Raw genomic sequence first — 19,946 nt, forward strand, 5'->3', positions numbered from 1 at the left:
CCCGTATTTAATTTCAGCCTGCAGTTGGTTCTCATTGCTTGCATGTTATACAGGAAACAGTCGCTATGAGGATATGAGCGAAGAGGATGACTTCAGTGATACTGTGAAAGGTGACATAGACATCCACCGCACCCTGGGGGCCACAGTCCTGCACGTCCCTAAACACACCTATGAAGATAGACCCATCACTCCCCTCAAAGACAAGATGGTCTACAATACTGTACAGTCATCACTGGACTTTGAGGATGGTAAGACAACAGTCACAGTTTGATTACGAGACCTTTCGCTTAAAAATTTGCAAAAACTGCAAAGCTTCCCACAAAAGCTTGATGTTGTCTTCAAGGTTCTCAGTTCCTTAATGGTAAAGTGAATGACCTGTGTTAGAAGAACCATATTGGATGTCAAAAACATAACAGCTCGAGAGATAGACTTTTAGAGCAGTTTTTTGCCGCCAGAAAGTTAGACTTTGTGTAGGCTTCAGTAAGTGTTTATTACCCGTCTGTAAAAATTAAATCAATTTCTGCAGGGCTTGATTTTCAGGTAAAGTACAGGTATTAAGCCTCCAGTAAAAAAAAGCCACACAAAATCTGTCTGTACATGTTTTTCATACCTCTGTGCTTATTCATCCACAAGTCAATACGGTGGGACCAGAATACTCTGACCAAAAATTGTTTAAACGAGTCGAATTACTCTGAAATGTTTAAGTAAAGTAAGTACTGGATATTACAAAGAAAGTGAACCAAGAAAGAGCGACCACTTTAGTCCGTAGGAATTAATATTCTAGAATTATATCTCCAAAGTATTTAGTATTTTTAAATACTTCCTGTGTTCAGAGAAAAACTTCTGTCATATGAACCACTTTGACACTGTGCAAAGTAATGGTCTATTTCACACATGAGCATGGTCACTGCGATCCTGTGAAAACAGTAAAATGAAGTATGTGTCCAATGAAAGAACATTAAAAACTGTTTAGGAAAATTGTTGAATTTATTTTTTTCACAATTTGTTTAAACCAGTAAAATGTATTTCAATATTTTATTCTATGTTCACCGTGGCCTGTTGTGACGGACATTGCTATACCAGGGACATCACATAAGGTTTTTGTTAACACACATCAGACTGCTACATTCATTATTCAAAGTACATAGACTTATAGATCTACAAATGCATTTGACCATTTAACCATGAAGCAAATTATTTTAGTGAAAAAGTATAATTGAATACCTTCTTGATCACAACAGACCATCGTAGAATGTGATGCTTTACCACAATTTTACTCGGTTAGAAAGATTCTGAAAAAGTAAATCCAACTATTTTCCTGGATAGATTTTAATGGTTTTTCATGTGATATATACTTCATTTTAGAGTCGTCTTTGCCTTTGAACATAATGTTAGGGGTGATATCTCAGAAAGTATTGCGTGTGATGAGCTTAGGGTTTGCACATTATGCAGAGTACAATAGCACTATAAGGATATTCCATCCTTGGTTTGGTGTGTACATACAATGTAAATATCATAAATTACTGAATTCCTGACTTAAGTACTCAACTCCGGCCGTAAGTGGGGAGGTCTGTCAGCAACCTGTGGATGGTCGTGGGTTTCCCTCAGGCTCTGCCCGCTTTCCTCCCACCACAATGCTGGCAGCCATCGTAGGAGTGAAATATTCTTCAGTATGGTGTAAAACACCAATCAAATAAATAAATAAACAAATTCTGACTTTGTGTATTGCACTTAACAATGTGGTCACTCATGATAGCTTTCTCTCCAGCCATACGTGGGAGGGTCTGCAGCAACCAGTGGATGGTCGTGGGTTTCCTCCGGGCTCAGTCTGGTTTCCTCCACCATAATGCTGGCCGCCGTCGTATAAGTGAAATATCCTTGAGTATGGCGTAAAACACCAGTCAAATAAATATTTGTGTATTGTGTATTAAAAGCAGTGATAAACACAATGTTAGGGGTTGTATCTCAAAAAGTATTGGATTTGAAAGCTCAGAGTTTGCACACATGTAGAGCACAATAACACAAGGGTGATATAATTTATTTCATCTGATACAGTGTAAGCATATTACGTTCCCAAATTACCAAATTCCTGATTTGGTGTGTTGTGTATGAGAATCAAAGTTAAACAAAATGTTAGGGGTGGTATCTCACAAAGTACAGCACGTATTGACCAGAAGTTTAACGTGCAGAAAAATCTCAATGACACAAGGGGTATGTTCCATTGTTGATGCTTTGTGTGTATATTAATTACAGTAAATTCACGATTGAAGTACTTCATGTATCGAGCTGAAGTTTTGCCTTCATGTGTCTCCTACAAGCGAGCTCTTTGGTAGCCTTGCTGCCAAATGTAAGTTCTTGCATGACAAGGCATTTTTACATAAAAAATACCATATATGTAGACATTTCTACATGAAAGATATCATAGATGTAGACATTTTTACATAAAAAATACCATAGATGTAGACATTTTTACATGAAAAGTGTTAGTATGGACAGTCACAAAAATGCCCCAGTAAAGAAGTTATCCGCACAGAAGAGAATAATGAATAATTGAAAAGTCTTGTACATTTTATATAATATACTGTAAGTCTTACAGAAACACTGGGTATATGTAGTAAGTAATGGAAACACCAATGACCACAGGTGTACAAGTCAGATGTGGACTCATGCTGGAAAATCTACTGGGGCAAACTTTGGTGCCTCATTGGGCAAATTTTGTATAATTTGAGGGTCATTGTACTTTGATTTATGTTTCTTCTTTGAAAAGATTGGAAGCTGACAGTTGTTGGTATGTCTGCCAGGTATTCCGGACCATCCTGAGCTGGCGGAGACCTACTACTCTCAGTTTGAGGACTTTGAGAAGGCTGATGGAAAAGAGGAGAATGAAGACAAAACAGATGATGCTGCTGAGAACACGCTGGTCAACATGGACGAGGCCAAAGATGTGGAGAATTTGTTATCATGCCTAGAAGGAGCCCTGGATAGACCCGTTCCTGGTAAACTTCTAGTCACAATGCCATTAAGAACCTGTTACCTTGTCTTTAGCTTATATCATAACCCCTGTGCCAGCGCTAGCCTTCTTTTCCCTTTTGCCTCTGTGGCTATAGTGGCCGGATTTTTTTTTAGGCGTTTGGACAGTTATATCGTCATAACAAAATTCATAACTTGAAAACTCAAAGCAAGGCAGTGAGTCAGTCCAAAAAAAAAAATCACACACAACTCTCTTGTCATGTGAGTTCCATGAGCTCAGACTGGCTTCCTCTGCTGAGGTATGCTTGCCAATGGACAAACATGTAGATTTCCTCCCACCATAATGCTGGCTGCCATCATACAAATGAAATTCTCCTGAGTACAGCGCAAAACACCAGTCAGAATAAATAAATGATAAAATGTGAAGCTAATATTTATACCCTGCAGTCTCTCCTATGCCCTCAAAAGAGTTTGTCGCTTTAAGACAACATGAATTTTTCCCTGCCATCATTGCTGCTCTCCCCTTGCAGGTGGCTACACAAGTGAATTCCACTAATTTTACAACGTCTGGATTCCTCTCTAACTGCAATTTTAACAATTCCATCTTGCAATACACCAACTTTGAATTACCTGTTTTGTTTAACGTCAAGGACTAGGACATAACGTGAGATTAGATTTTGAGGTGTGAAACTATGAGAAGTGGGACCTCATCTATTAGAGAATACAGTCTGTAGATTTACTTTCTCGTGACATATTTTCTCAGCAATAAAATGAAGAAAAAAATCAGCCTTTGAGAGTTGCAGAAATATCAAGAGCTCTTGAATGAAGTCCATGTTGTTCAGCTTAAGAGTTTGCCAAAGATTACAGGGCCACAATTTTAAAATTATCCCAAAGACTGATTTTAGAGGTCTACCTTGTCAGAAAAAAGTGTATAATACAGCCCTTGCTGACATATTGAGTTTTTTAGTGTCTAGTGCTTATGTACCTTTAAGATCACAGAAATACATTGTTCATATATCAGTAAGATAATACGTTTGAAGATCTGAGGCAGAAAACTTTTTCCTGTTTCTTTTTGTACCAAACTTTTCATAGCTAATGGCTTCAGCCCCTTACAAAAACATATTTCACTTAAAAGCAGAATGCTCAAGATTTACAAACCTACTGTTTTTTTTTTTTTCAGCTATATTCTGTTAAGCTAGAAATATGGAAAATATTCTCTGATGTTAAAAAGCTGAATGACGTCAAAGTGCTCTCGATAATGGCAATGTACAAAACCCTGTCAAAATCAAATTTCACTAAACTTTTACTGAGTTAAAAAAAAATCCAGACAAGTATTTAATGTCTTTTCCAGATCCTTTGGATCCTTTCACTGGAAATAGACAATAACCAGAAACTGTCTTATGCACTTTAAAGTGTAGGACAGCTCTTGGCTATTGTCTGTTTTTAATGAAAGATTACTGTCTGCAGTATCTTAAACCGATCTGTCTGTTTGATATATTCCTGTCAGTTAAACTACGTACTTGTATGTACCTGTTTTGTTGACAGAGGGCTCCCTTACACTGTCAGATGATACCATGGCGGGAGCATTTGGGCCTGGAGCACGAGAGATAAAAATACGCAACCTCCGAAGGTAAGATCTCTACTAGAGGTATTCCATATGAGCCACCAGTTTTGTTAAACCAGTTTCCGGCGGTTTCTGACCGCTAATAAAATGTAGAATAACCCTCTGCCAAGAATGCATTGTTGTTGGGGGCAGCGGTTGGCCGTCCGCTTTTTTGCAAACGCTTGTGTCAAATTTACCAAATTTTTTTGTCATAGATGCCATTGAGGATAAACCTATTGATTTTCGGTGACCTTGGCAAGGTGAACATGTTCACTAAAGTTAAATGGTGTGTAGTGCTTGTTAACCTGATATGTTTTGATGGCACGAAGCAAAGGTAATAAAACTTACGTCACATATACCTTATTTATGGAAGAGTAAACCTATTAATTTTTCAGTGACCTTGACCTGTTTTTTTTTTTTCAAAGAAACAAGTTTTCAGGCAACAGTATTAGTATCTATACCGAAACATCGCTCCCAAGTAAACAGAAGTTGTTATCCATATATCTTGTTATGTTATCTAACCCAACTTCTAAATGCCTGTCAAAGATGTTCGGTGTAAAGATGTGTATTAAACAGTTCAAGCCAAGTCTACCATATTAATGCCACAGGTGCATCTAGCCCTGGAGATGAACCTGCTGATTATTTTTTATCTTGACCTATTTTCTTAAGGCAACCAAGGTTGTCAAAGTGAAATGGCATGTATTGCCAGTAAACATGACATCTTTTTGAGGCATGGAACGAAAATAATCATGCTACATATACCACATACATGGGAGTAATACCATATTCATTGTTAGTGACTTTGACATTTTTTCAGGGACATCTGGGTTATTTTATGGTAAATGAGTGTAAACACATTTTGCCTTAAAGAGCTAAAGTCAAGGCTGCCTGTTTCATGTTACAGATGCATCTAGCCCTGGGGACATTAGGCTTAATACTTTAAAGAGACATATTGTTAACGGTAAAAAAAAAATACTGCTATTATTTTAGACATCATCTACATGAAGTTGAGACTTCCACATGTCTACTGACATTTGAGTATCTGAATTTGAGTGAATATTCAAATGTTCAGTTTTATTCCAGGTTTTAATGTATACTTCAGATGTCAAGCTCATCCAGACACGGCCTGCTATGTAACTGTAGCTCTGCTATACAGATTGTTGGAGATTATGAATACCAGTATTTTATAATGCATTATCGGTAGAAGAGCAGATGGTGTTTGGTTTACTGCGTTCATAATGCGCTTTCGAACGTTGCATTGTGGGAATCTGTGCACTGCCTTAATTATCTTCATATTATCTCATCAGGCAGAGAGTTTAAACCAGTCCCGGATTTCGTCTTATAATTCTTTTAATTGACATTTTTCAGAAAATTTACGCACAGAAGGTTTAGTTAGAAATCAAAATCAGCTCATTTTTGTATTTAACTGGACCAACTCAGAAAATCTGAATTTCTTTCGCTGTGATGTATAGTGATTATACTAGAAGACTTCTGTGCACGTATTCAGGGGGCCTACGTGGCCGAGAGAGGTTAGCAGGCCAACGGGGCATAATGACCCAGGAGCCTCCCACCAATGCTGTTGGTGTGAGCTCAAATCCAAGTTCAAGTTCTCTTGCCGTACGTGGGAAGGTCTGCGTATGGTCGTGGGTTTCCCCCGGGCTCTGCCAGATTTCTTCACTGGCCGCCATTGCATAATATTATGTATTATACTATTTTTAAGAACGGTGTAAAGCACCAGTCAAATAAATAAATTTTATTAGTGTCCCCAGTTAAGATAATGATTCCCACTGGAGTCTATTAAGCAGTTGGTCCATACTTTTAAGCTTACCACAAGCTGTCTAACTATCTAATAATCTCCCTGCTCGCTTATTGAAGCGCCTCACTAGCTAGCACCACCTTCCCACTACCCAGCACAAGGTTCCTGTCAGCTACCACATTTATCTTGTTTTTGTCTAAACCACATGTTCCTATCCTTTTCAGCGAATGTGAGCGTATCCTTGGGAAGGCTAAGTTTGAGAAGGCCTACACTTACCTGAAGAATGCCAGGTTCCAAGATAAAGCCACGTCCCATACAGCTGATGAAACCATGATATTTAAAGGTTTGAGGGAAATTGTGCCCAACCCCAGTGACTGTTTTCTGGTGGATCAGCTACTTTTCCTTGAGGAACAGGCTAAACTGCAAGTTTGATTGAGGGCAAGTTATTAAAATCAGCCATGTATAGCCTGTGATTGGGAATAAGCTAACCTACAAGCTTTGTGCAGCTTGTCTTTGGCGACATGCGGACTTGGCATCGTTGTGCAGCCTCTGTGATTGGGGATCAGCTAACCAACAAGCATTGTACTTGTACACTTGTCTGACAAAATGTGAACTTGGCTTTGGGGTGCAGCCTGGGATTGGACTACCTGTAGGAAATGTCATCTTGGCCTCACAGCAACCTATTTGATTGGAGGGAGAGGTGGCACACTACGTTGTCCTTACTGCACAGTTTTATATACCATTGGGCACACTAACCTGTCCTGTAGTAAGCAGCCTGGGCAATTTAGTGTGGTTGATTGACGACAGGCTAACCAAAGTAAACTAATGTAGCCAAATTGTTCAGCCCTTGATTGGGAAGTGGGGAAAGTCAGGGACACCTAGAACTTTCCAAAGCTCAGTATCTGATACCACAGGAAAACATAGCTTAAGTTGAACACAGTCTGGGAGCATCTTGCATACTAGATAGTGTAAATCTGAAATTAATTCTGAGTGATACTTTTAAAGACTCACTGTGATTAGAGAAAACTCCCAACACACGTTTGTGAACCAATTTAACATAAGAACCACACACATTTGAGCTACGATAGTATTAACCTGTAAGCTTTTTTTTCGCTTCGCAATTGTAACTGATAGAGGACGTATAGCACCTATCTTTCTTGTTCAGGCCCAGTTTACCCCAGTCTACGGTCCCAGTCATGGTTATATTTTCTGTGCACAAAATCCAGTGTTTTCCTAAGTTTTAATCGTAATGAATTTGGTACATGTACTTCATAACAGGTGTACCTTGATTGTTTTATGATCGCCATTTAATGATAGATGGGAATTCGGGAGAAAATTTTCTGGAGATTGAGCGCGACTACTCAGTACCTTTACACGTGGAGTGGCATGTCAACTATTCGTTAAGGTGCAGAGCTATGGCAGAATTTAGCAATCCGCGAATCCTTACTTGCAAATTACCAACAAATTATGTCGAACTGTTTAAAGTAACAAGTTTTTATGCGTGTGTATTGTACCCGTCGATGGTGTGATTTTTTGCCGACGAAAGGTCAAAAAAAATAATCATACATGTTATTGGCAACGCATAATGTAATCAGAAAACATGCACTTATATTTTGATATATAAGCCATTTACAGGATCGGAATTTACAGGATTATGATAATCAGCGCCTGACTGAATCTTTCTTCGGTTTAATTCATGGGTATAATAAGAGATGCACCAGGGCTGTAGTCAGGCGGTGTGCACACCTCGCTGCAAGTGACATGGCCCCACGTGGGACAGATTAGCGATCATCGCTGTAAATAATTAAATAGTGTGAGCGTGTGTGTGTCTGTGTGACGTTTGATTGCGCAGGTGGGGCTCAGTTGTACGAGGAACGTGCGTAAGAAAATCTTGTTTCAGTGCAGGACCTCAATTGTGGGATAAGTTATATCTTAATCCACCGTTGGGATTGACGATGGGGATTTACAGCGCGGACCAGGATGGCCGCTCTTACCTCTCTATCCAGCATTACGGTGGGAGGAAAGCGGGCAGAGTCCGGGGAAAACCCACGACCATCCGCAGGTTGGCGGCAGACCTTCCCACGTACGGCCCGAGAGAGGAATCCAGCATGAGATGGACTTCAACTCACAGCGACCGCATTGGTGAGGAGCTCTGGAGTCATTATGCTGAGCTAGCGCGCTAACCAACTGAGCCACGGAGGCCCCTAGGCTCTCAGCTGAGGACTTGGCCAGAGTTGCACCAGAGGTGGTGGGATACTGCCGAATCATTGCCACTTGAGTAGGGTTTCGTTAGGGCTGTTGCGTTTCTCCATTGTGCGTTTCATTGCAGGGTGGATCTCTACATACATTTCCATCCACCAGGCCACTATTTTTGTTTTTCTGGTTTATCTTTAGGATGCACAAGTGAGGTACTAAGTTTATGCGTAGTCCTAAAGTACGTGGTAATGAAGTGCCGATTGAAACTCTCCCTTCTGTCTCAGATAAACGCTGTACGTATGGTAAAGTTAACGTAATACTGTCGGCACCGGTGAAGTTCGAACGTGTTCATCTTTCCCACCTGCGGTATACAACGTCATGAGAACAGTCGAGTTGCATGTGAGAATGCAGCCATAAAAAGCTTGACCTTTCTATACCAACAGATGTGACGGGTGCCCAGCAACTCCAAGGGGGCATCACTCGCGGCCTTGTCACTGCCTATCTCCTTGTGCTGTCTCGCCCAGCATTTTCAGCATTAAAGATTACAAAATCATATCTCCTGATTTTCGCGTGATACCATGCCACACCACATGCAGCTTTGTCCACCCGGAAAACGGAAGTGCAATGAGATACTGATTCCTTCTTCTGACGTCAGGTTTGGCAAAAATTTTGTTCGGCCAAGAATAGCCCTAAAACTAACTGCATCGGGTTTTTAAATGAAACGTCAGAGGGATCTCGTCAGAGACGACACTGGTACTTGAATAATGGTAGGCCTACCATAATCGCTTGTATTGTTGTTGAAATGACTGGCATTGTTATTCAAGAAGTTAGAGGACAACGTTGTTCCATCAGTTACAACTTTGGTTCTCTTTGAGTTAGCTAGCCCCTTTGCTAATGAATGTTGAATACGTTCAGGCATGAGTATGTTTGCTGTTCTGAAGAGTCCATTTTTAGGTCATTTTGATGTAGCATTGTTACAGGTTTCTTGCTTATAGTGTTGTCTCCGACCTGTTAGAACCCAGACATAAGTTAATCCAAGGATTTGATGTTCTGCATTTCTGTGAGAAAATGCTGATTGTCCTAATAACGTAATTAGTTAATCAAAAGTCCCAAATGTTGTGGTAATGAAATTTATCAAGCAGTTGAGTATTGTGAAAGACAAGATTGTAAATAATATCTGTATGTGTATTGTAAAATGTGTATTGTATACATATTCAAGTTTAGTTACGTTTATGTGTGTAGATATTTAAGATACTATATTCAGTGTATCGTACAATGATTTGTGTGTGTTCAAAATGTTTACTGGTGTGATCAGATAACAAAGTGAGTAAGTTGCAGTACATTTAATTGTGCTTTAGAAAAGAAGGAAAGTAAGATAAGTACTACACCCATATTAGTCCGAGACTGATCTGAGGTTAGGTTTCGCAAAATTTTGTTCGGCCAAGGATGGCCATCCATGGTCGAACAGAATTTTGCCAAACATAACTTCTGATCATTCTCGGACTAATGTTGTCTTATGCTGTTCGTGTGATATAACCAGGGTATAACTCTTATAACTTCTTACTTTGTGACCTGTAGTATAGTGGATTTCATGTGGTAGATTGTATAACTGTAGGAATGACTGGTAACTGTAGACTGTAGACTGGTAATTTGCGTAATAATGTGAAGCTTATTTTTTTAAAGATAACGGCTCTTCACGTAAGTGGATCTTAAGTCATAAGTATAATAAATACTTTTCTGATTTTTCCGTCCAGATTTTATCGTGCCCGTTTTGGGCGCACAACCTGTACCGCCGGAACCATTCCATCCGTCTGTGTTTACACTTGTAGCGAATGCAGGCCACAATAATCGTGAACACAAATGTGCGTCAAATAAAGATGGTTTTATATAAACTGAAAGCAAACAGTATTCCAGGTTCCGTTTGAAGTTTAGTGTTCATTTTGTCCTGGAGGTCACCTTCAATGCACATGACGACAAGCTGCTCAGTTTAATGTCCTATTTAATTCATAAGTCAAGCTCTCCTTTGTTCTTTCATTTTACGTTTCATACCTTAGTTAATTACTATACAAGTCCAGGAGTAATGTATAACCTGATGACGCATTAGATCTATGAAGTTCCAGTTCTGTTCTTTCTTTCCTGTCGGACACTCCAGTCTAACACTGATCTCAGCCCCCACAATCCTCTCCGGCACCGGTAAATTAAAATTTTGCACCTGGCAGTAAACTGTGGACATGGATTTTCCTGTAAGTTTAGATTTACCCTTACTTTGTAAATAATCAAGGTAAGAAGACAGTAACTGTAATTTAGGTTCCCGTAAGTATTTAGTATTAGTTCTAAGCACACATGTCGCAACAACACTTGTGATTGTCAGTCAATGATTTACGTATTTTAGCCAAGTTCCGCTGCACCACTTAGGTCCTTGACCTGTGAAGCGTACTTGTATACACCTCTCGGCTCGGCTACGGCTCATTTTCAGGAGGTTTGTTAGGTACCTAGAGAAGCTCGGTGGTTTACTCCGACCTCGGTATCTCCAACTAGGAAACTTAAACGTCGCCTTATAGGTGAAAAATTCATCATCAAATAAACTGCATTCATTTTGACATGTGATCATTGGATTTGCTGTGGTTCGTTATTTATCATTATAACCACCGTCTGAAGAATCAACAGTAAACCATTGGAACGATTCTGGAATTCTTATGCGAGATCATAGGGTACGCTTTGTTAACACGCTTGGATTATGGAAATAACTCCCGCCTGATTGGTTAACACTACGTCGTCAGTTTTCTCAATGTGTGCGATTTTGTTTAGTTTTAATTAACTGCGACATCTCGGTTTAGCAACATCACAAAAATCGAAAAGTACGCTTTTAAACGTGGGATACTTTATCGATGCATATATACAATTTGTCCAGTGTTGTATTTTCTTTTATATATATAAACTGTTAGCTCAAAGTTTGATTAACTAGATAGAAAAACAGCATAATAATGAAAACAGGATAAGATTTGGAGCTATTAACGCATCGTGAAAGTTACAGTAATTTCGTTATGCATATCTGTGTTCAGTGGGAAGTGGAGGGGGGACACAATGTCCAAAGCAACAACTGCTATACATGGCTTGTGTGATATAAAGCAAAGTGTGATAATGGTACGGATATCAATCCAGATTTTATTTTTCAACCCAAAATCAACGAATGTCGCTGTGATATTTCTCGAATTTGTGAAAAGACGGGAAAAGTCACCGTTTTGACATTTTTCCAATCCCCAAAATATAGTTTACTTTCTCTAAAATGACACAAAAGGAAAGTGCCAGTCTACATGTACTGCATGTCCAAGATGGCAGAGTATGCAGCCGTCATGCATGTACCTATAAAAGTTCAAATTTGCATTGTCATGATATACTTCCCCTCTTGGAGCTTTCCGTGAGAGGACATTACAGTCCATACATGTATATTTTGGCCTTCCTTGTTTCCACACGTTGCATGCACATCAAAAACTGATAGGCATATATTTGTTAACATAAAAACGGCTATTTGACCTTTCTAGTTAGCTATAAAACACCAATGTTTTGGAGAAAACTTGTAAATGATTTACTGAAAACGTGAATGTTGTAAAAAGAATGTCAGCCTATGTTTTGACAAAAAAGTATGTTTGTATAGTCCCTCAGTATACATGTAACGCGTTTATGGATACGACATCAAATCAAACAGCAAGGCGTTTGCACATTAATGCGTGTGTTTTTATTTCGTATGAGTGAAATATTCTTGAGTACGGTGTAAAACACCAATCAAATAAATAAATAAATACTGATATTGAAAGAAACACTATCCTGGGGAGGATATATATCTGGGCTTATTGCAATGCCGGTTGAAGACAAAAAGATTTGAAAATTGTCAGTCCTTCCTTCCGGCGGCTTCGTGAAATATACTCATGCATGTGGCTTCGTGAAATAAACCCGTTTGTGGTGGCTTCATTCGTGAAACGACCTCGTGAGTGGTGGCTTCGTGAAATGAACTCGCGTATGGTGACTTCGTGAAATGAGCTCGTGAGTGAGTTAGGTGTATGCATCAAACAATGAAATGTATCTATCCAAATTACATCCAATCAACTACCCAGTTAATTTCAGCATTTGTGGAAGAGGAAAAGTACATTTAAAGAAATCAAGCAGCAATCAGTCTTCTGCGTTTTAATTCTTTTTATTCAAGCACAATATTATAACACACGTTCAAGTGCACTTAATATTTACGCACCAGTCATTCGTCAGGAAAGAATTACATTTGAAAACCATTCGAATTAATGTATACGTAATGTATAAATTCCGGGTGAAATGGGATTTATTAGTAGATTACCCCTTCCACCAGTAGTTGAACTGACAACAGCAGTTAGTACACAGAGTTATACGCTTGATGACGAATGGGATTGGTTTAAGCCCTGGACAGTAAAGCACGACGATCTGTGAGCGACGTCCGTAAGCGTTACACCGGCCCGGACAACCACATCCTAGGCGGCAGTACGAGTTGGGGCGGCTGCAGAGAGACAATAGAAGTCAGCAAACAAGTAAAAAAAATGCAATTTAGCTCATATTTTGTTCCATTTACCTAGCTTTATGTTATATAAATGTTCGATTATAGGGCTTGAAGCCACGAAGTTGTCAGGTATTTGGCAAAGGAAGGTGACATACTTCGGTTGCTTTCACCCTAAAAAAATTTCGTCATATAAGTGAAACATAACGTGAAAACGACGTTATACACAGAGTAAAAAAATATATATCTAAATAAATCAATAAATGAAAATGATAGCTTGTCAAAATAATATTGGGTGTAAGGGTGTTTTGTAAGGAGTTAACTACACATAGTCCAAACTGAAACTATCCCTCTTGTCGTAAAGTCTGCGAGAGAGGAAACTGTTTTGGTCTTTGTACAAATATTGGTCCAGGTCAGATGTACCATCTGGAGAATCTGAGGATTTCCTTTAAATCCAGCAAAGGTGGGCATATATCTTTCACGGCCTTTGTTTTATATGAACACTGAAAAACACCTCTCCCGTCATTTTGTCTTTTTTTTTTTTTTTTACCGTCAACCTTAGTGAAGATGTTTATGGTTGCTTTCTCACAGGCTGTGCAAGGCATACACCAGTGCCGAGTTACAGCACTAAAGGTTCAAAATGTCGTTTATGGAAAGTTAACAGGGGTCTAAGGCGTACTACGTCTTGTTGCGCACTGATCTTACCTGCAGGCTACGTTCGTCACGCCTCCTCGCGGCCAGATGATGCGACAGTTATCACAGCTGTACAGCTGTTGTTTCACAGCCTTGCAATTTGAGCAAGGGCATCTGAAACAATGAAACAAAAACTAAAGTACATTTGACAAGATATGGTGAAACATTCCTTACACAAAAGCATGAACATATATGTCATATTTCGAACTTCCTCTACGGTCGTACGTGGGATGGCCTGACAGCAACATGTTAATGGCCGTGGGTTTAACCTGGGCTGTACCCGGTTTCCTCCCTCCATCATGCTGGCTACCATCCTAGAAATCAAATATTCTTGACTGTTAATCAAATACCCTCGGACAGGGAATTTTCCAGATTTCTGTGATCCCACTGTTCTCTGGGCCCGGTAGGGAGCATAAGCTTTAGACAACAACTGTACGCTTTCGTGTATAGTCTTATATAAAATTCATTGCACACCAATTAGCTTCTGTCAATATGACAAAAATATCGCAAGTGGTAAAATGCGCCAGTGGCGTGCCAAAGCTCACTGGTTTACCCATCCTTCAATCCACCATGGTATACGTGATACCTTTTTAAGTGAAGGTCGTTAAACAGCTACCAAGTTAAAGGATTTTCCAAGGAATGTTTTCCCACTTTTACTCACTTATAGGAGACTGGCAGAATACTTGACTTTTCGTCGGCCTTGTTCTCAGCATCTAACTCGGCGATTTTGGCCTGGATATCTGGGTTTTGTCTCAAGGCCGCCTCAACATCCTCGCTGGAAAAAACATTTTTGAGAATGAAATATAAGACAACAAAAAGCTTTGTAGATCAGAATTTATTGATAATTGTTTTACAAAACGAATGACAAGTGTTGTTCACTATTCCATAGATTTAATGTTGTTTACCCAGATGGGACGAGTATACAAAATATCTCCTTCATGCATTGCCGTAGCGGAGGAAATAGTGCATATGTTTGTGTACACCATTTACATTGTTTTCAAGTAAATGTTTGTCCAATAGGATGACTAAAGTAGCATTTTGACCAGTGACATCTAATAAATCGTAATTAGCACCACTGATGTTTTTTACTTAATTCTGCTTGAGCCTTGACGATAAATGATGTATCGGTTTCTACTGTATAAGCATCTACATGAATAGTTATAATGACACCCTTACTGAGGTAGTCCTAACTTGATGCGAGGTCGGGTTTCAACGGTTACTTCGCTGCTCTGGATTTACTGCCTTAGTATTTTGAAGGGAAGTTGTTAATGGAAGTGGACTTACGTGGTGGCTCTGGCAGTACGGATAGCGCTACATGACGGCGCGCAAGGTTTGACTGGGATAAAGGGTTGGGCCCAGGGCAGTTCCGCCTGCAGCTGGGCAGAGACGGACACCAACAGGTAAAGAACCACGGCAGACAACTACTGACAGAAAACAATACACCAGCTAGTAAGATTTCATGGAAATGGAATTAATAAGTTAATGATTTTTTTGTTTATACAGCTATTGTGACCACATAATTACATAATTTGAATGCCTTGATGTAATTATACGGGGGAAATTGGAGTTCGCAATTTGCAACAAGGTATACGTCACCTAAGTGAAAACAAGACCGGATTCGTTTATTAGGACGCCATAGTACGTCAGATAACATGTTCAGAATCTTTAAATCAAATTCTACATTTACATATCGCATCATTACCGCTGTATCAGTTAAAACCTAATTTGCACATTCAGTAATTTAATTTAACCCTTTATTTAGTTAATGAGGATAACCAACAGTCAATTGGCCACTAGGGGATCTCCTCTGACATACAACATAGTGAATCGCATATCTTTACAAGTAAGTACAATGTAATACAATTATAAGGTATATATGGATAAACATCGGTATATTATACAAGGAAAAAACATTCATATGTATGCCTAAACCCATATATATATATATATATATATATATATATATATATATATATATATATATATATATATATATATATATATATATATATATATATATATATATATTCAAGTATCCAAATATAGTACATACAAAACATTAAATACGAGTTCGACAGGCGGAAAATAGGTGGAAATTATGTGGAACTGTAGGTGGAAAGAGAGCTAATTTTTTGGCAAAAAAAAAAACGCGTCGTTGCATCAGTGAAACGATGCAAACATGTGAAGATAGATACAATATCATTTGTACTTAATTCATCTGATCCATTCATTAAAATTTCACACGTGCTCTTTAAGAACTAATCCTAAAACATAAAATAGTTTGTTACCCAGGGCAGATTATCCCTGCCAGTAAGACGGACATGTGTTTTCTTTGAGTGGCGAATTCGGGGCATTTTCACAAGTAAAGCCACATAAAGAACAACTTTTACCATTTACGGTATTTTAGGTATATAAATCACCGTTTAGGGTACATAGGCTCATTGTCATTCTGCACTGAATAATAGAGGGATAATTACAAAAAGAATTAAAACCGTTATCCAGCAGCGTTGCCGGGGTACATGTTATTAGTCTTTTACCACATCTGGTAGCCTGGTGTGTATAAAGTTCGTGATTGGCTTCTACAAAGTTGGTGATAATGTGAAAAAAGCGTAAAAAGAATGGCAGGAAATATCTGGATATGAACCACAGGCATCTAGATACAATGTCCATGGGGACTTGCAGTAAATATAAAACATTGCTCTCTGATGGCAGTGCTGGGCTACATATATGGCCATAAATGATAGGTATTCCAGGGATCGGCTAAGATTGTTGCAAAATTGATCCCCGTTCTCTCGGTAAACTGCTGTAACAAGTTTTATGCAGTCTTGCATAAAGCTGACGTGTTGAATTTTAGAGAAAAATTGAACAGGTTCATTCTTTGAAATTCATAATACTGAGGTCAAGGCATTCCTACCCAACATTCTCTTTAAGAATCGCATGCCCTGTAAACAGAATGTTGGGTGGGATGAAATTTTCGCGGCTCTTCACCCTATTGTTGTGAAGTTGTAAAGATGCGTGCGTTCACACGACGTGGCCAAGTCCGTTTTAAGTCAGTTCGGGGATTTGCCCGTTCACACAGTCACATTTAAGCCGGATTAGTAATTACGACGCCATCCTGACCTCTACGTATCAGGGGCATTTAATCCAGTTACCGTTCACACGACACAGATAAACCCGCTCAAGCGCTCAAACTGGCTTCCATTCACAGCTCATCATAATGACGTCCCAATAAAAACATTATGACGTTACAATAAAAATCTGATACATTGTAATATCGTAGACGTTACCCTACAACCCATTTTTGACATAACAATGACGCAAGGCCCTGCTTAGTTTCAGCTCACTCACATGAGCCGTTAATCTGTCGGCCAAATCACGCGATCAAATGTTTCCAAAAGATACAAAGCGCAACTTTAAATTTTTCCCTAAAACTTACTGAAGTTTAAGGAATGTACCATTTCTCGTTTTCTCACAAAAGTATCACAAAATTGGTGAGAGAAATAATCCTAAAGATTTGGGATTCAAGCCTATTGACCAAAATATAGTATAAGAAACATGCATGTATCGAAAAGCCTGAAAATAATTTTTTTAAGATTTATAAATTGTTCAAGTCATTGAAACATAGTCCAAACTTACCGTAAAGTAATGCATCTTTTGAGATATCTTCTTCGGTAACTGAAATGTCTTCTGCTGGGGACTGAAAAACTGTTTAGCATTTCACGCAAAACTCGGCCCTTTTATACAGAAATTCTAGATGCTCGGTCTAAAACGTTTCCATTCAAATATTTTTCCATATTAAAACGTATTTTGTGAGAGTAGAAATCTTCTTGAATACTTGACAAGACCATGACCTTGATTTGAATTTTTCTATTTTTTATGCATGACTTGATAACAGTTGAAACTGGCTGCGCCCTTCACAGTTCCGTTGAAAACCGTTGTTTGCTAAATAATACCGATGCGCCCATTGGCTAAACGTCATAATGTCTCGGTTATAACTGGCCATGGATTGGTTGGCGTTTTCTTGGGGTCCAGCCAATCTCTAAATCGTTTTAGAGCTAAAGAATTCGTATCATTTTCAAGGGTTAAAATGCATACATCCTGCCCTGACTCATTTCTATCGATAATCTTTGTATATGTGAAAGGAGTTCACCGATGCAAGACGGTCAGTTCTAACATATGTCTGGGCAACCTGGAATAGCAATACGCGCTTACACGTACCAGATCACGTACAACCCTTTCAACTGATATGCGCGAAAACATTTTGGTATTCTCTGTACACATACCATTTGATTTGGGGCGAAAAAAGAATATACATGACCCCCGAGCTTGCTGTTATTCGAGATCGGATTGTTGAATATACAATTATGCATTCATTTCCCTGTTTTGCAAAAACTCGTGGACAGGCATTGGCTGCGGGAGTTAACCAATCACAACCCTCGTCAATATTTACTGAGTTACCGAGTCAAGTAATTATCGTGATAAAAGAAGGCAGATAATCTCGGCTATTGATTGGCAGTCTCCGTCACCAGCGAACAGTAACCTTCTACGTCGAACACACGTGTACAGGTGACATTTTGCAGACTTATATACCAACGCCCACGAGATTCCAAGTGTTGAACTCTCTTTGAGCGGATCACGTCGGGCATTCCTAGGTGTGTAAGGGTTAAACATCCGTTCTGCCTAGATGGAGTTATTCAATGTCAAAAGCTTAAGGCTGCTTGGAAATATCAGCAAGTATCCGTGCATTGCCGAATTGAAAGACAACCAATGCATGTAACTTACTTTTAATAATTATATAGATTGAAACTGGTTACTATGCATTCAAAACCATTCACTGCATTTCACTTTAAAGCTTATGAAGTGAATTTAAAATGTAATAAGTTTGATTTTTTAAAAAATAAAATTGCCTGTTGCTAATTTAGTTTTCTCGGTCAGTACCATGGAAGAATATAAATTTTCCCCAAACAAATTACCTGAATGTGTGTTCGACGTAGAAGGTCACGGTTCGCTGGTGGCAGAGACTTTTTTCCTCGTGTATGTATAGTAGGCATAAAAGGCGTAGCCAGAAAACCAAAAGGGCAATGCGGGCCACAAGGAGGCATAGTCGTATATAAGTGGTGCTGCATTTCCTGGGGAGTCGTATAACAGTAGTTACGGTAGAAAGTTTGCAGCTAAATAAAATTGATGTAGCGTCAATTCCACTTTTTACCTTTAGTGTGCTTTTAGTGTCAAATTGCGCGACATAAGATGTGACATAGCCTTTACCCATTCGCCCCAGCAAGTGACATATGATAACACAGGACGATTGCATTTCAGATCGATTACAAAGATAGAATTTGGGGTAGCCTAAAGGCCATTTCAGGTAGTGTTGTGGGGCAGGTATGTGTCATTAACGAACCACCACGGACGTAAACAAAATTGTCTGAAAAGCTGTGTCATATTCAACGATGGTAGAAATACCGCCCAAAACCGCATTCATCTCCCCAGTAGGCCTACTCAGTCACTATGTTCAAACTATACAATTACACTTTCAGTCGTTTATTTTTTCTCTGACTTTAAATTTTGCTCCGTCTTTCTCGCATACAAAGATGTTTATCTTTTCTGTTTTCTTTTATAAAATGCAGTAAGTAAAACGTTGCGTTCTAGCTGAGCTGCTTTCTCTGACGTCCATCGTAACTAGGACAGCACTGCTCTTATCTCAGGACCTAGCCCGAGACCTCGATTTAAGGGTGGCCTATACATACTGACACGTGGGGACCGCTTACCAGCATTCGCCTAACCCCATATTAAAAGATCCGAGATCCTTGGTTACTTAAAAGGCACCTCTACAAAACTGAAGCATACTAAATCCAGCGACAGCCGAATGATTAGATCAGTCTTGTGATGCTTAGATTTAGTTCCATTTGTTTCAGAATTGAGCGTAAATATAGTTTTACCACAATCTGGCCAAAGCCAAGCTGGACGCTCCTACCGTAACGCCCAACTTCGGTCCTATAGACTTCCACGCGGAGAATTTCAAAACTCGAATCGGATAACTCAAATCAAACGTCTGCCATATTTGGATTTTTTCTTCATCTCCGGGAAGGGTGATGGGCCGCGAAAATTTTATTCCACCCAAATAATCTCAATAATTGCATGCCCTGTAAACCGAATGTTGGGCGGGATCACCCTGCCCGGAGATGAAAAAAAAATGCAAACATGGCCGACGT

General features: G+C 39.2%; 2 protein-coding genes across 2 annotated transcripts in view; one reads left to right on the top strand and one right to left on the bottom strand.

Moving 5' to 3' along the window:
- Positions 1–10,796, top strand: part of LOC135465918 (serine/threonine-protein kinase Nek11-like) — a 35,477-nt gene extending 24,681 nt beyond the window's left edge. The window contains exons 13-16 of the mRNA XM_064743300.1: positions 54–248; positions 2,802–2,996; positions 4,516–4,600; positions 6,554–10,796. Coding sequence (XP_064599370.1) covers positions 54–248; positions 2,802–2,996; positions 4,516–4,600; positions 6,554–6,761 — 683 coding nt within the window. The 3' untranslated portion in view covers positions 6,762–10,796. The remainder of the gene's footprint in view (positions 1–53; positions 249–2,801; positions 2,997–4,515; positions 4,601–6,553) is intronic.
- Positions 10,797–12,866: 2,070 nt separating this feature from the next.
- On the bottom strand, positions 12,867–17,531 carry LOC135465919 (uncharacterized). Its single transcript, XM_064743301.1, has 5 exons — positions 17,374–17,531; positions 15,022–15,158; positions 14,399–14,512; positions 13,750–13,851; positions 12,867–13,047 (listed from the first exon to the last, which is right to left on the bottom strand). Exons 1-5 carry the CDS (start codon positions 17,386–17,388, stop codon positions 12,867–12,869), a joined length of 549 nt encoding a protein of 182 aa, XP_064599371.1. The 5' UTR covers positions 17,389–17,531.
- Between the last annotated feature and the right edge of the window lie 2,415 nt (positions 17,532–19,946).

The sequence above is a fragment of the Liolophura sinensis genome, chromosome 5 (assembly GCF_032854445.1).
Source record: "Liolophura sinensis isolate JHLJ2023 chromosome 5, CUHK_Ljap_v2, whole genome shotgun sequence".
NCBI lineage: Eukaryota > Metazoa > Mollusca > Polyplacophora > Chitonida > Chitonidae > Liolophura > Liolophura sinensis.

Bases quoted from the DNA above. Each gene is read 5' to 3' on its own strand.
- LOC135465919 (XM_064743301.1), bottom strand. The intron at 14,513-15,021 runs GTAAGTCCACTT...TGTTTTTTCCAG, and splicing joins CGTACTGCCAGAGCCACCAC to CGAGGATGTTGAGGCGGCCT. The intron at 13,852-14,398 runs GTGAGTAAAAGT...TCATTGTTTCAG, and splicing joins ATTCTGCCAGTCTCCTATAA to ATGCCCTTGCTCAAATTGCA.